Raw genomic sequence first — 15,581 nt, 5'->3', positions numbered from 1 at the left:
GTATAGGACCCCTCTCCAGATAAATTTTGCCAACTATTTCAGGTATTCAAGAACTTTCTGAAGCTATGGTACCATCCCTTAGTACACATTGGGATCATAATAGCCAACATTTATAAGCACTTCCCAAGTGCTAGGCATTATATTAAGTACTTTATATGAAATTTTATCTAATCCTTATAACCACCTTAGAAGGTACTACTCTTCATAACAACCTACAGGAACAAAATTATCATTATTTCCATTTTACAGATCAGCTGAATGAAACCTAGAGATGCTATTACTTGTCCAATGTCACATGGTCAGTAAAAGAGATGGGATTTATAGTTTTATCTCTTTGATCTCAGGTTTCCAGCTCTTTTTTTTTTTTTTTTTTCAAGAGAGAGAAAGAGTACGAGCAGGGGAGAGGGGTAGAGGGAGAAGCAAAGAATCTTAAACAGGCTCCACACTCAGTGCGGAGACAGACTGACTTGAGGCTAGCCATGGGGCTGGATCCCAGGACCCTGGGATCATGACCTGAGGTGCAATCAAGAGTCAGATGTACCACCAACTGAGCCACCCAAGTGCCCAATCAGGTTTCTACCTCTTAATCACTATGATACGTTGTCTCTCAGTAAGGTCTTTCCAAATTACTTAAAAATTGATATATCTGAAAAAAAGAGATATAAACATATCCAAAAGTATATCTAATACCATTTTTTATTTATACTACTCTCATTGCAAAAGAGAATTCGAAGTAGTTACAGAGATACAAACAAAATAAAAAATATACAAGAATGTGTGTATGGTGGTGGTGGGAGAATAAGAAAGTGAAATAAAAGTAGAGGTAGAGCCAGAACCAAAAGTGGATATCATAAGGTCATCTATGACTGATATAGAGGTGAACCACATATTTACCTCTGAATCGCATAGTGGCCAGAGAAAAGAAGGATTTAATCTATACTGTTTTACCTGGGACTTAATTGGAGAAAAAGATCTTTTCTGGGAAACACTGTGTAGACAATATCCTCAACATTATACAATAGTGACTCTTAAGATAAATGTTTCTTACATATTTTTTTGATATAGGCCAAAGCATGATGTCAGAGTACAGGTCAGAACAGACAATTCTATCCATGATACAATGAAGTCTGAGTATAAAACATCTGGATTGGGCTGGGATAAAAGGTAGAATGGGAAATGGACAGATGAGAAATCCTTCAGGTCATTTTTTGGGCAATTAAGCTTTTGAATTTAGCAGCTGAGAGTTTATTTCAAGAACCAGGAGTACAGAAATTATATATTGTTTATGTTGAAACAGATACACAGTTAAGCAGAGGGTAAAACTGATAGCTTCTTAAGGAAGTTAGGGGACCTGAATAAGATAGATGTCTGAATTTCAGACTTTCCATCAAAGTAAGTTGAAGGAAGACCTATATATAAAGATAATGTCTAATTCACATTGACATATAAATATGTAATATTGGAGACATGGCTTAAATTCAAATAGAAAATTTTCTTTGTTAAATAACAATGTTGGTATAATATAACAAGATTATGAAAAGTTGGCAAAGCAGTACTTGAGAAAACATATTGCTCTAAATATCTTATTAGTTTACAAAATAATAAATCATGTATCTATATGAGAACATAGACAAAGAACAAAGTAAAAACCTTAAGTGTGTAAGAAAATAAAAAAATGAAAGAACAGAAATAAACTATTCAAATTGACAATAACTAATATTTAAAAACCTAGTTAGAGTTGCTACTTTGAAAAAGAGAACCAATACATGGCATTGTTCTAGCTGCTAAAAGTATTTTTAAAAAATTTTTAAAGAGAATTCAGATAGTTATTTCTAAATTTTATTTTGGAGGTGAAGGGCAAAGAATCAAATCAAGTTCATAAAATTGGGAAACATTACAGTTATGCCGTCAAAGTTCGGTAAGATGAGGACAAACAGGAATAGAGAGAGGGTAGGAGAGAGACATTCCTGGAAAATGAAACAGCCTAAGGATATAGAGACAGGAACGAATATTGTGTGCCATTGAGAAATAAGGTAGGTAAGATCTGGTTGAAACACATTATGGAAGATCTCATTATCAATGAATATTTAGAAGAAGGAAGGAAGAATGAAAAGAAAAACAGAAGACCAAAGTCTGAGCTTTAAGGAAATGCTCTTAGGGATTGTAGGAAACAGGGTCAGTTTGAAAGTGGAAGAGGCAGATGCTGAGTTGGTATCTGTGGACTGAATAAAAGAAACAGCTATTACTGTACAGAAGTCAAGAAATAAAAATGAGCCTAGTGATTTTACAAGGAGAATGTGGAAGCAAGATGTTGTACTCTTTGAATAAATAAGTTTATAATCAAGTTAGGAAGACCAAGAACTATGTAACAGTACAATGTAATACAAATGCTCTATTACGTTTACCTTTAAAGGTATGTATTTAAGCAAGTCCCTCTGTAATGTTCTTAGAGAATTCTGAATCCATGCGCCTTTTACATGTAAAATTTCTAAAATAATAATTTAAAAATATGAATACCTTTTATATCATAGGGGAAGATGTTTGAAATAATTCTGGAGAAGTTATCAGATGAGCTTTTCTTCTCAGATTGGCAACTTTACTATATTCAGAGAAACATCTCTTTCAAAGCAAGTAAAATCAAACTTTAAAAGTTGCTAAATATCCAGAAAAAAAGCCCTGCAAATTCAACCACATCTATTTATGCTTTATCACTAGACAAGCACAGGTCTGAATGTTATGGTGATGTTATCACATTAAGTGAAGACGCTGTTGCTATGTCAAAAGATTTTATATTGTAACAGTGACAATATTATTTTTAACACTTAAACTGAAGCTAGAATTAGCTAAAACATATACATTTTCCGAACTAACTTTTTAGAATACAATTAAACCTTTAATTGAATACAAGAGTTTTCTAGGTAAGATTAATACTTTTGAAAGTCTCTCTCTTTGCATATATATTTTTATTTCTATATTTATTGTGCATTCTACTGATATATGTTTAAAAAGTAAAATTAAAGTCTGTACCTAAATTTAAAGGACAAGTTGATACATTGAATTAAAATCACCTTAATTTACTAAGATTATCTGAAGGATAACAACAATATAGAAATCTAAGTATATTTCAGAGAACTGTTAAAGACACTATCTTGCTTATCTTCAGCAAACAGGCAATGACGGCAAATTAAAGCAAGCTTGTGTGTATGTGTAAACCATACCCCCAAACCCACGCATCAATACCCTCACATCCAGTATCAAACATATACTGTGACGGCTGATTTACTGCTCAACCACACAATCAACGGTAGAAACTTCTATGGTTCTTTGTTAATAGATTAGCATTTGGCTTCTGTTTGCTGATCCAAACAAAAAGTATAAGGAAAGGCAGGAGCAAGGCATTTATAAATTTAATTATATGACTAGCTGTCTCAAAATCATAAGGTCTTCATATTATGGGGTGAAGTAACATTTCCTAAATCTTTATGCAAATAAACACTACTTTAGAAGTAAGGCATCTTAACATTGCTAACCCAAATGTGTGCAAACCTAATCTGGTAAATTGTTTAATGGCAATACTGCCACCCTTACTGATGAAATCTTAAATTGTTAGTGAGGCTTTACATATTAGACCATTTGTGATACATTCATGTAAATTCTGGTTTATTTCATTTATCCTCCAATGTAGAGGGTATAAATCACAGAAAATACAGTACGCTCAATGTAAACTTTTTAAAAAACTATTATTCAGTAAGGGCCAAGTTATGAATGCATCTTAATATCTTGTGACCATTCTTTCAAGCTCAAAAATGTACTTTACATTCAGAATACTCTCTAGAAAAACATAAACTTTCCATCAAAATATGGTTCATAGGATGAGGATTTGAAGTTATATTTTCAAGCGTAAATTTAAGAAATACACTTACCTTTGATTCGAGGTAGACATTTGCTGATGACATTTTTGTAATTTTGCATATGTAACTAACTAAAGAGATGGCACAAAGAATAAACAGACTATCATTAATTAATGCTCGAACAAACACAGTCCACTTCAATTGATTCTCTGGGACATCTCCATGGACTAACACTGCACAAGTCAAGTTCACCACTAAAAAAAGAAGGCTTGCCAATATGAAGCCTAAATGCAACAGAATTCTGAAAGAAAAAAATAAATTTATTAGATGTCTATATTCTAATGAGAGATTAGATTTAATTCTGAATTAGTGTGTTATTTTAGGTACAATAATTCTTTCAGTATAAAATCTTTATAATTTAAATACAAATTTAATAATCAATCAGAGTTACTTGAGATATCTTTGCTGTCATGAAATAAATAAACCTTTAAAAAATGGCATTAGGTTTTAAAACATTAATTTAAAAATAATCTCATGTGGACTTGAATTCAGCTGCTTCTACTGGGAAGAATAATATAAGATCATTTTAACATTAAGTCAAGTAATCCTGCCTTTTTCATTTTTATAACTACTAAACATATTTTCATTGACCTTTTCATTCTAGGGATTACTAGGCTTTTATAATTTGCCTTGAAAATTAATATACTCTATCTAAATTTAACCTGATCACTAATATTAATTTTAAGAGATTGAGGGAAATGTGTTTTAAATAATGTTAAATTTTTATGAGCTTCTGATTATCTATAGCAAACATCACTTTCAAACATGACTAAAGAAGAGCATAGGGACAGTAGATGCAGAGTTTCAAGCATTTCCTCAATATCTCAGCTTCTTATAAAGTTGCATATTTACTATGCATACAGAGGAACTCTGAAAATGAAATACTCAACTATATCCTTGGGGTGCCTGGGCTCAGTGGGTTAGGCGTCTGATTTCAGCTCAGGTCATAATCTCGCGGCTCATGAGTTTGAGTCCTGCATCGGGCTCTGTGTTGACAGCACAGAGTCTCGAATCTGCTTCAGATTCTGTGTATCCCTCTCTCTCTGCCCCTCCCCTGCTTGTGCTCTGTCTCTCTTCTCAAAAATAAACATTAAAAAAAAAAAAAGGGATTGCTCAACTATATCCCCCTAAGAATTAGACCACTGCATAAAAATTCTTCATGTAAGGTGTGACTATCTGTATTAAGTAGCTGTAACAGCTATCTATATGAAAGTAATCCCAGTTCAAATACGTTTATAATCCAAATTAATATAAACCAGAAATTTATTCAAAATCCTAACATCTTCTATTTTGGATCATTTTCAATAGTGGGAATCATAAAATGTTGTCTGCCTTTGGAATTAGTTTGAAAGAGGTTAATTAAAGGTAATGTGTAATCTGTAACAAGTAATCTTTGTTAAGTGTACATTCAAAGTACAAAAAGTCTGGTTTGAGAAGTATAGATCTTAATATTCTCTCAGATTAAGTAATAAAAATAACAATATGTAAATTGAAACCCAAAATGGACCTTGAAATTATCCATATACCCAGAGGATTTATGATAGTTTAGGATGCCAAAATATAGAGAGGTTAAATGAGTTAAATAGCCAAAGAGTCAGTGGGAGAATCGGTCTGAAACCCAAGTCTCCTAACTCTCTAGCTTAGCACTCTCATTTTTGATGTTAATCAGTACTGAAACATTCCTTATTTCATGGAACTATACTATACACGCTTGTTCAAACAGTATAATCTACCTGTAGTATGTGGAGGCCCTATGAAACTATACCCAACATCTAATGCAGGACAGTAGCAGAACAAAAACAGGTGTTAGGTAGCAAAATGGCTCAAGGGGGAGAAATGCAGATTACTCAATTCACTTCCCATGTGCTAATCTAACCACAGGACTTCCTATTAAACACTACAGCATCCTCAACTACTATACCCTTCTACCTTGAGAAGTCTATTGTAAAAAAAATTAGATCTTGCTACTCACGAAACTTACTTGTGTTTGTCAAGTTCAGTGGCACATCTGACTTTACATATAACCTATAAAAAGAATATAGAAAGGATTTTGAAAACATGTGTAATATAATATTCCTAAATTTGTTTTGACTTTGTGTTTCAACACGGTAAACTACAAATAATAATAATATGTTACAAATAATAATAGTTAAATAAACTCAAATGTTAACATTTGCACTACAATGAAGCAAAAACAAGCAGGTTTCCAAAGGCTTAAAACAATAATTTTCTTTGTCTCAAATTTGAGTTTCTACTTTAAATTTTTAAACAGAATGAATTCAGTTTAAATATTTATTGAACTTTTATTATGAGCCGGACATTGTGCTGGGTAGCTTGCCACCTTTTCTAAACTTCATTATATTACTTACATTTTGTCTTAAAATGGAACTACTTACTTAAATATGAATATGATTGAATATTCTCCAAAGGTTATTTTCCCCTAAGATGAAATGGAGTAGTAAAAGGAAACAGGGGACCAAAAATGAACACAAAGAGAATGAGCATATATCATACTTAGTAAACTTCCTTCTTTCACAAAGCCTTGCAAAGGGCAGGTAGGTTCTCAAATAGTTGTTGAATAAAATTAAGTAGGTATGTAAGTAGAATTTGAAATTAACATGGTAAATTCTGAGAGCATCGTGTGGAAGGTCTTAATTTCTCACTGGTGAATTTGGATTTTATTTAGATAATGGAAAGATACTGAAGTTTTTTATGTAGATACTCCAAAATATGAAATTTCATTAATATGGTATCAATGCACAGACTACTAATGAGGAATTATGGACTTGAAGTAGAAAGACTAGTTATAAGACTATTGAAATAGGGTATGAACTCTGGGGGCATGGGAAGAAAGGCAAGTATAAAGCATTATAAAGAAAAATAGTGTATGCATTTGATAACTTACTAATTCCATTCAAGCAATTATTGAGCACATATTTTGAAAGATGCTGTGGATTAATAAATATAGTAACTGTTTCTGCTCTCAGGGAACTCAGTGTATTGAAGAAACAGATAAGCCATTTATTTTAACACATTGTGATATCCATGCAAAAGATAGATCCTCTTACATCTTTTGCATGGAAGGGAGAAGCACTAATTTAGTTCAAGAATTGGTAAGAGGTGAGGAGAAAGGGGAAAGACTGCATAGAGTCAGGGAGGACTTCTCAAAGAAAGTCACATTTGAGCCAGAGCCAAGTTATGAAGGGCAAATGAGTGTTAGGCAAATGCTCAGGCAAAGATAGCATCTACTATATCCCATGCATCTACTCATATCCATTGTATTTTGGTTAAACAGAAGGTAGATGTGTGACATAGGAGTCCAAAGCATACTACTTAAGTCATTCTCAGATGTATCCATTTTCTCTGTCTCCACTACTAAGGTGCATATTACAACAGCTTTTTAATTGGTCTCTCTGCTTCTATGCTTTACTCTTATCTTTAGAAGGTAAATGTTCATTTTACTACATTTCCTTTCTGAGCTGTCTAGATATAATTTTAATTGTTTTTATAAATATATATAACACAAAACTCACCATTTTTTTTTTTTTTACAAATAGTTTATTGTCAAATTAGTTTCCACATAACACTCAGTGCTCATCCCCAAAGTGCCCTCACATTGGTGTGCACACCATCACCTTCATCCATCTCCAGAACTTATTCACCCTCTCAAACTAAACTTCTGTATTCATGAAGCAACAACTCCTCATTCCTCCCTCCTCCGATACCTGGCAACCCCCATTCTATTTTCTGTCTCTGTGAATTTGACTGCTCTAGTAACCTCATATAAGGGGAGTAGTACATTTGTTCTTTTGTAATTGGCTTATATCACATAGCATAATGTCTTCCAGTTTTGTCCACATTGTAAAGTGTGTCACAATTTCCTTCTCCTTTAAGGCTAAGATTCCATGGTATGTATATACCACATTTTGTTTATCCATTCATCCACCAATGGACACTTGAGTATCTTCCACCTTTTCCATATTGTGAATTGTGCTGCTATAAATAATATGTTCTATATATGAACATGTTTTTTAAAATTTTTTAATGTTTATTTATTTTTGAGAGAGACAGACAGACAGAGCATGCACAGGGAAGGGACACAGAGAGAGGGAGAATGGAATCTGAAGCAGGCTCCAGTGTCCGAGCTGTCAGCACAAAGCCTGATGTGGGGCTCTAACTCATGAACTGTGACATCATTACCTGAGCAGAAGTTAGATGCTTAACCAACTGAGCCACCCAGGTACCCCTATATGAACATGTATTAATATGATTTTACAGAATCATCTGACAGTAAATTGCATATGTGATGCCCTTTAACCATGTGTACTTCAATGTATACTTCCTTAAAAAATATAGTTCTCTTATGTAATGACAATATAATTACAAAAATTATAAAACTGAATATTGATACAACAGTATCTAATTTTCAGGCCTTATTCAGATTTTGCCATTTGTTTCAATAATGCCTCTTATGGAAAAAAATGTCCAGGATTATGCACAAATCTATGCATCTAATCTTTAATTTTCTATTTTTTCTTTTATCTTTTCAGCGATTTTATAGTATGATTTTCTGTTTGGGTTTATCTGTTTCTTTGTAAGTAGATTCAGGATATGCATTTTGGTAGGAATACCACAGAAGCGATGGTGCTGTGTTCTTCTCAGTGAATTACATGAGGAGGCTCAAGATGTTGATTTGTCCCATTACTATGATACTCATTTTGAGCAATTAGTTAAGGTGTTATCTATCAGGTTTCTTCACTAAGTTACCATTTTTCTCATTGTCATGAGTACAATGTGGAGAGATATTTATAGACTATGTAAATATCTTTTGTTCTTCAAACTTTCACCCACTAGTTTTGTTTGGCACCTATTGACTGAATAAATTATTACTATAATGGAACAATTCCATTTAAAAAAGTAAATCTGATCATACTATTCCAGGACAAAGCCCACACTCCTCTGACACAACAGGTCTTTCATCATCTCACCTCACCTTCCCATCATTGCATCCTTTTATTCCCTCTTCAATCTTATGGTCTGGTCACTATGGATTATTTACAGTTCTTCAAATAGGGGATTCCATTTCATATTTCTGTGCCTTCATATGTCTTTTTACTTTACCTGAAATAAGCTTTCTTGGTATATCACAAATTCCAACTCATCCTCCAAGATTTTACTTGAGAGTCATCTTTTATATTGTCACCTTAAGTGCCTTAGGAAGAGAGAAACCAGTTTGTATCCTTGCCTTACTAATCATCCTTTATGGTATTTATTTACATTTTTATTTCCCTCTTAAGACAGACCATTATTTACTCATATTTATAGCCCTGGTGCCTAGCATAATGCTTGGTTCATAGTAGGCTTTCAGAAAATGCTGGAATAAATAAATAGTGAATTTATGTCAAATCAAGTATTTTGGCATGTTGTTATAATGTGGGTGAGTATGTGAAATGCAGCACAAGTTGAAATTGGAGGGATAAGCAGTTGCCCAATCATGGAGGCTTTGTGTAAAAATTCTAAAGAATTATCTTTAACTCCCACAAACTCTGTAATATGATTTTATGTTTGAGTGATTTCTTAGGTGAAGTGTAGAAAATGGATTAGAATGGTGTAAAGGACTCTAGTTAAAATACTGTTGAACTCGAATGAGTCTACTCAAGCACATTCTCAGGTTGTGAATCTAAAGACCTGAATGTGAGACCTGAAAACATAAAAATCCTAGAAGAGAGCATAGGCAGTAATTTCTCTGATATTGGTGACAGCAACATTTTTCTAGATATGCTTCCTGAGGTAAGGGAAACAAAAGTAAAAATAAACTATTGGGACCACATCAAAATAAAAGGCTTCTGCACAGCAAAGGAAACCATCAACAAAACAAAAAAGACAATCTACTGCATGGAAAAAGATATTTGCAAATGAAATATCTGATAAGGGGTTAAGATCCAAAATATGTGAAGAGCTTATGCAACTCAACACCAAAGAAACCCCCAAATAATCTAATTAAAAATGGGCAGAAGACAAGAACAGACATTTCTCCAAAGACCTACAGATGGTCAACATACACGTGAAAATATGCCCAAAATCACTAATCATCAGAGAAATGCAAATCAAAACCACAATGAGCTATTACTTCATACTAGTCAGAATGGCAAAAAATTAAAAAAAAAAAAAAAAAAAGAAAAAGAAAAAGAAAAAAGTGTTGGTGTGGAAAAAAAGTAACCCTTTGTGCACTGTTGGTGGGAATGCAAACTAGGGCAGCTGCTGTGGAAAACAGTATGAAGTTCTTCCAAGAACTGGAAGTAGACTAACCATATGATTCAGTAATTTTTTACTCAGTATTTACCCAAAGAATATGAAAATACTAACACAACAAGATATGCACTTCTATATCTACTGACATATAATTTATAATAGCCAAGACATGGAAGCAGCCCAGGTGTTCATTGATAGATGAATGGATAAAGAAGATATGGTACATATATACAATGGACTATTACTCAGCCATAAAAAACAATGAAATTTTGTCATTTGCAACAACAGGGATAGAAGGAAGTAAGTGAAAAAATTAGTCAGAGAAAGACAAATACCATATGATTTCACTCATATGTGGAATTTAAGAAACAAAACAAATGAACAAAGAAAAAAGAGACAACCCAAACAAGATTCTTAGAGAAAATATAGAGAACAAATTGGTGACTGGGGGGATGGGTAAAATAGATAGAGAATTAAACGTACACTTATTGTGAAGAACACTGAGTACTGTACAGATTGCTTAATCACTATATTGTACACCTGAAACCAATGTAACTCTGTACTTTAATTATACTAGAAAAAAAAAGAATGTTATATGAACAAAATTATACAGTATGTAACCTTTTGGAACTGGATTTTTCACTCACCATAATTCTTTGGAAATGAATGTAGATTGTTGTGTGTAGAAATAAATTTGTTCTTAAAAAATAATAAAGAAGTGAGAGAATGATGGTCCCACTGACAACAATTTTTAAAAAGTCAGGTTGTGGAATTGATTCTTAGTTTTAAAATTTATCACAGGCAGACATATTGAGAAGACAGATGAGTCTATGGCCATACCACCCTGAACACGCCTGATCTTGTCTCATCTCAGAAGCTAAGCAGGGTCAGGCCTGGTTAGTACTCGGATGGGAGAAGACAGGTGAGTTTTGGAATATAGGAAGGAAATTATGGCCACCTCTAGAGGTAACAACTGAAACTCAGACTAGAAGACATTTGAGGGAGCAGTGTAGATAGGAAGACAACTTGTGATATGTTCACACTTAGCAGAATGAAAACAAAGAGGGAAGAAAAGAGAGATGGGCAAAGGAGACAGATCTAAGAATCAAACTAGTCACAGAGAATAGTAGAGTAGTTTAGAAGTAACAGGAAGCAAGGATAGCCCTTGTTAAAGTCTGCAGAAAGTCAAGAATGACTAAGAAAAGGCCATTTGGTTGGGTTACCAGTATCTCATTGGTACCTTGAAGATAACAGTTTTCAGTGGAATAATAGAACAAATGTACATGTAGTTAATAGAGGGTACGACAACAAAGACAGTAAGTATAGACTCTATGAGACATATTTGAAGATAAGAGAAACCTGGGAAAATCTGTGTTGAGAGACATTTTTAAATGAATACTGCATATTTCTGCATGGTCTAGGTCTTCTGAACAAAGGGCTTTGTATAGCAAACAACCTTGAAAACTAGAGATAATGTCTACCTTAAGTCCAGAGGGAAGATTTGTTTTCCGACTAATAGAATAAAGATGGAGAACATCTCCCTCTGTGGGGACATTCAGGGAGTGGTAAAGTCTCCCTATCCTTCATGGCTTACATTCTGGAGTAAAGATAAGGTCTGACTGTCTGTCTTTTGTCCTTATTTCAGGGTTCTTCTCCTGTAATACACCCTGCTGCAGGCAGAGGTAACATCTGGCCCTCACTCTGTTAACCTTATGGAAACTGGGGCTAGGGACCTGATGGAAGACATTGCTTTCATTGTTGTTTTTTCAGTGAGTAATAAATGGTCTTTTTTCTGACCCCATGGGTCTTGTGTTTTCTGTTAGTATATATATATACAATGGTGGCAAATTAATCTGTTAGCTTGCAAGTAAGGTAAAATCTCAGATCTTTCATTGTTTCTGATTTAATAATCTGCTGGCCAGAAATAGAGGTGAAATGATAAATGGGGAGCAGGAGAGAGGAAGAGAGAGTTCAATTGTTAAAGAAGGCTCTAGAAGGAGATTAACCTTGAAAATCAGGAAAATATATACTTTGAGTCAAGAGGTTAGAAAAAAGTAGTTGAAGGAAAACCTGGAGGACTGCACAGAAAATTTAAAATAATCTATAAACCAGCTGTTAAAATAAGGAATTTGGATGTAGCTATAGCATGGATACAAACATTTTGATATAGAGAAGATGGATGAGAGAATTGGGCAGATGGATTCTATTTTTTTCTAGTAAAGTAGGAGGCAAGGTCATATCCTGGGAAGGGATGTTAGATTTAAGCACTGGTAATATGGAAAACATTTGGAACACATGAATAGAAGGGTTATAAAGGAATGTATTGAGAAGCAGAGAGGTCCAACTAAAGTCCAGCAGTTGTCAGTGGATACAGTTTGCAAGATTTCCTAATTTTAAAATTGAAAAAATCTAATAGAAGAAAATGGATGCCATTATAAAAAGTTCAAATAACTAGGATGCATTTTTCATGTAATCATTTAAAACCATAACATGCAAAACTATTAGAGAGAAAGAAAAAGTGGGTGAGTAAATTGTATTGGCACAGCAAAAAGTCAAGGAAGGGGAATACTAGATTGATCATATGTTCCAAGTACAAAGGACATCACAAGGTAGCTAGTGGAGTAGGGAAAACAGAAGTAGTAAAGTGATTAAAAGTTGGGATGAGGTTGAGAAACAGAAAAAAGGATGATTTCAAGATGTATAAGGGAAAAGAGAGAGAAGACACTGGTTAGAAAAATTGCTTGATTTTCAATGACCCAAGGTGTGGCCTTGCTTTTGGGTGGCTAAAATAGAAAGGGAGGATTTTAGAGCTCTGAGAAGCCACTGATTAGAGACTCAATGGATGGATTATCAATATGGTCTTTGAAAAAGATCTACATAACAGCAGATCAGGGCAGAAGAAAGAAAGTGCTGATTCATGCAGGAAAGTGGAAGTTATTATTATAGCCAATGATGACCTAATCAGATGGCATGGATTTCAGAAATGATGATGGTATAATATCAGTAAGTAGTATTGGGAAACATAAAATAGGCTGATTGCTCTTCCCACAAATTAAGATGGGAGGGGGTTTATAAGGCACAGAGTGTCATCTGGAGAAAGTTAGATTTCAGTGAAGGTATTTAAGTTTCAAATGAAGAAGCGAATGGGGATAAGGTGGGAAGTATAAAAAGGTTACAGGTCATGTACAGGGATAAAAAATGGATGGGAAGGAGTTGAGAAGAATAAGGAAAAAATTAAAGGTCAGCTATCAGCCCAGATTTGCAGAATACATTACAATGCATCATAAATACAACCAGGGGCTTAAATCATATTTGGAGTATAATAAGGTTAAAAACAAGGATTTGATATTAGTAGAATATAGAATATATACTTAATATAATATAGCTAACAGGACATGATCCTGAATAAAACAAAAGTCAGTAATACAAAAAATGTCAAGGAATTATATATTACTTGTTAAGACAGTGAAGGGTAGTTCATGAAACATAATAAACATGTACTTCATATAAATTATTTTGAAGTTTAGAATGGTAAATAACATACATCTAAATGGCTTGTTGATGTCAATGTATGTCAGAGGGGCCATATCTTTGCAGGTCTTTCTTAATACCAGAAAACTGAATAAATGAGCCATTTACAGAAGGATATTGTGCTTTATTATGAAAGTATTAAGAATTCTATGGGTTGATGGAGAGTTTTCATTATATAACCCATCTTTATCCCACAAAGTAGTAGCCCCTTATTTAGAAGATATTGATTTAGAAATTTTGAATTAATGAATATTTAAAATACTGTTATCATTTAGCACACTTTATTTTTTTAAAAAATTTCAACCTATTTCTAAGTGACCTGAAACGATTTTTCCATTTTAGATGTCAGCTTCCATATTCTGTCTCCCTATTGAACTCTTCAAATAAAGGGATGAAAGATCAGAGTACAACAGATATATTTTACTTGTGAATGTTATCTAATGTAAGTTTAATTAATACATGTGTCCCAAGATTTGAGAAAGAGTTACACTGCAGCTATATATTACTTATTGTTTTCTGTTGCAGGTAGACCTATGTTGCATGTAGATGTTAGGGACTGAAATACTTATAGACTGGATGCATTTTATAGAATTTCTTTTGTTTCAAGTTGATTTTTCCACTTTTGTTGATTTCACATAGAAACTTGAATGGAATTTTCACTGGAATTTTCAAGTGGAAACTTTATTGGAAAATTTGGCATTGATGCAATTGATTTCACAGACAGTTATCCACAGTTTCCATCTCAATTGTTTAAGTTCCCATGAAGAGTAGTGCACCATTTTCAAGCCTACCATTGCTACTGCTTGCATATAAAAAAATGAGGCTTTGCCTACTTTAGCTATAAATTGAATAGCCAGACATTTTTTAGATATTCTCTCTCAATGCCTATATTTCATTTTTAAGAACTCTCTCTCTCTTTTTGTTTTTAACCTTCAAAGCATGTTTTTCTTTACAGTAGCCTATTCTTTCTGGGATACATAGGATACAATACATTCTTGTCTCTCTCTTAGGACACTAAACCTTTTTTTTTTTTTAATTTAACTTTCTTCTTTCAGGCAGACAAATGAGGAGACAGAGAAATTTAACCCAAATGAAGGAACAGGACAGTGACATAGCAAGAGATCTAAGTGAAACAGATATAAGTAACGTGCCTGATAGAGGATTCAAAGCAATGATCATAAGCATACTCAATGAACAGGAGAAAAGAGTGGAAGATATAAGTGAGACACTTAACACATAGATAAGGAACAACATAGCAAAAATAAATTACTCAATAAACAAAATGAGAAACACGCTTGACAGAATGAACAGCAGGATGGAGGAATTAGAGGAATGAATTAATGATTTAGAAGACAGAGCATTGCAAAGTAATCAAGCTGAACAAAAGAGAGAAAAGAGGCATATGCAAATTTAGAATAGACATAGGGAACTCAGTGACTTCATCAAATGTAATATTTGTATTATAGGAGTCCTAGAAGAAGAGCGAGAAAAGGGTGCAGAAAATTCATTTGAAGAAATAATAGCTAAAAAACTCTGTAATCTGGAGAAGGAAACATATCCAGATCCAGGAGGCACAGAGAATTCCCATCAAAATCAACAAAAGGAGATCCACACCAAAACATATTGTAATTAAACTGGTAAAAGACAGTAATAAGGAAAAAATTCTTTTTTAAAAAATGTTTTATTTATTTCTGAGAAAGAGAGGCAGTGTGAGCAGGAGGGGAGGGTCAGAGAGAGAGGGAGACACAGAATCTGAAACAGGCTCCAGGCTCTGAGCTAGCTGTCAGCACAGAGCCCGACGCGGGGCTCGAGCCCACGAACCGTGAGATCATGACCTGAGCCGAAGTCTGTCACTTAACCGACTGAGCCACCCAGGTGTCCCTAAGG

The 15,581-nt window shown here is 33.8% G+C and overlaps 1 protein-coding gene across 1 annotated transcript in view; it reads right to left on the bottom strand.

The window, feature by feature from the left end:
- The window catches only part of GPR137C (G protein-coupled receptor 137C), a 63,774-nt gene that overhangs the window by 20,418 nt on the left and 27,775 nt on the right, over positions 1–15,581 (bottom strand). The window contains 2 exon segments of the mRNA XM_077768101.1: positions 3,924–4,152; positions 5,893–5,936. Coding sequence (XP_077624227.1) covers positions 3,924–4,152; positions 5,893–5,936 — 273 coding nt within the window.

The sequence above is a fragment of the Crocuta crocuta genome, unplaced genomic scaffold (genome assembly GCF_008692635.1).
Source record: "Crocuta crocuta isolate KB4526 unplaced genomic scaffold, BGI_CrCroc_1.0 scaffold10, whole genome shotgun sequence".
Classification (NCBI taxonomy): Eukaryota; Metazoa; Chordata; class Mammalia; order Carnivora; family Hyaenidae; genus Crocuta; species Crocuta crocuta.
The sequence above is the reverse complement of the archived record's forward strand: the minus strand, read 5'-3'. Positions and strand labels throughout refer to the sequence as shown.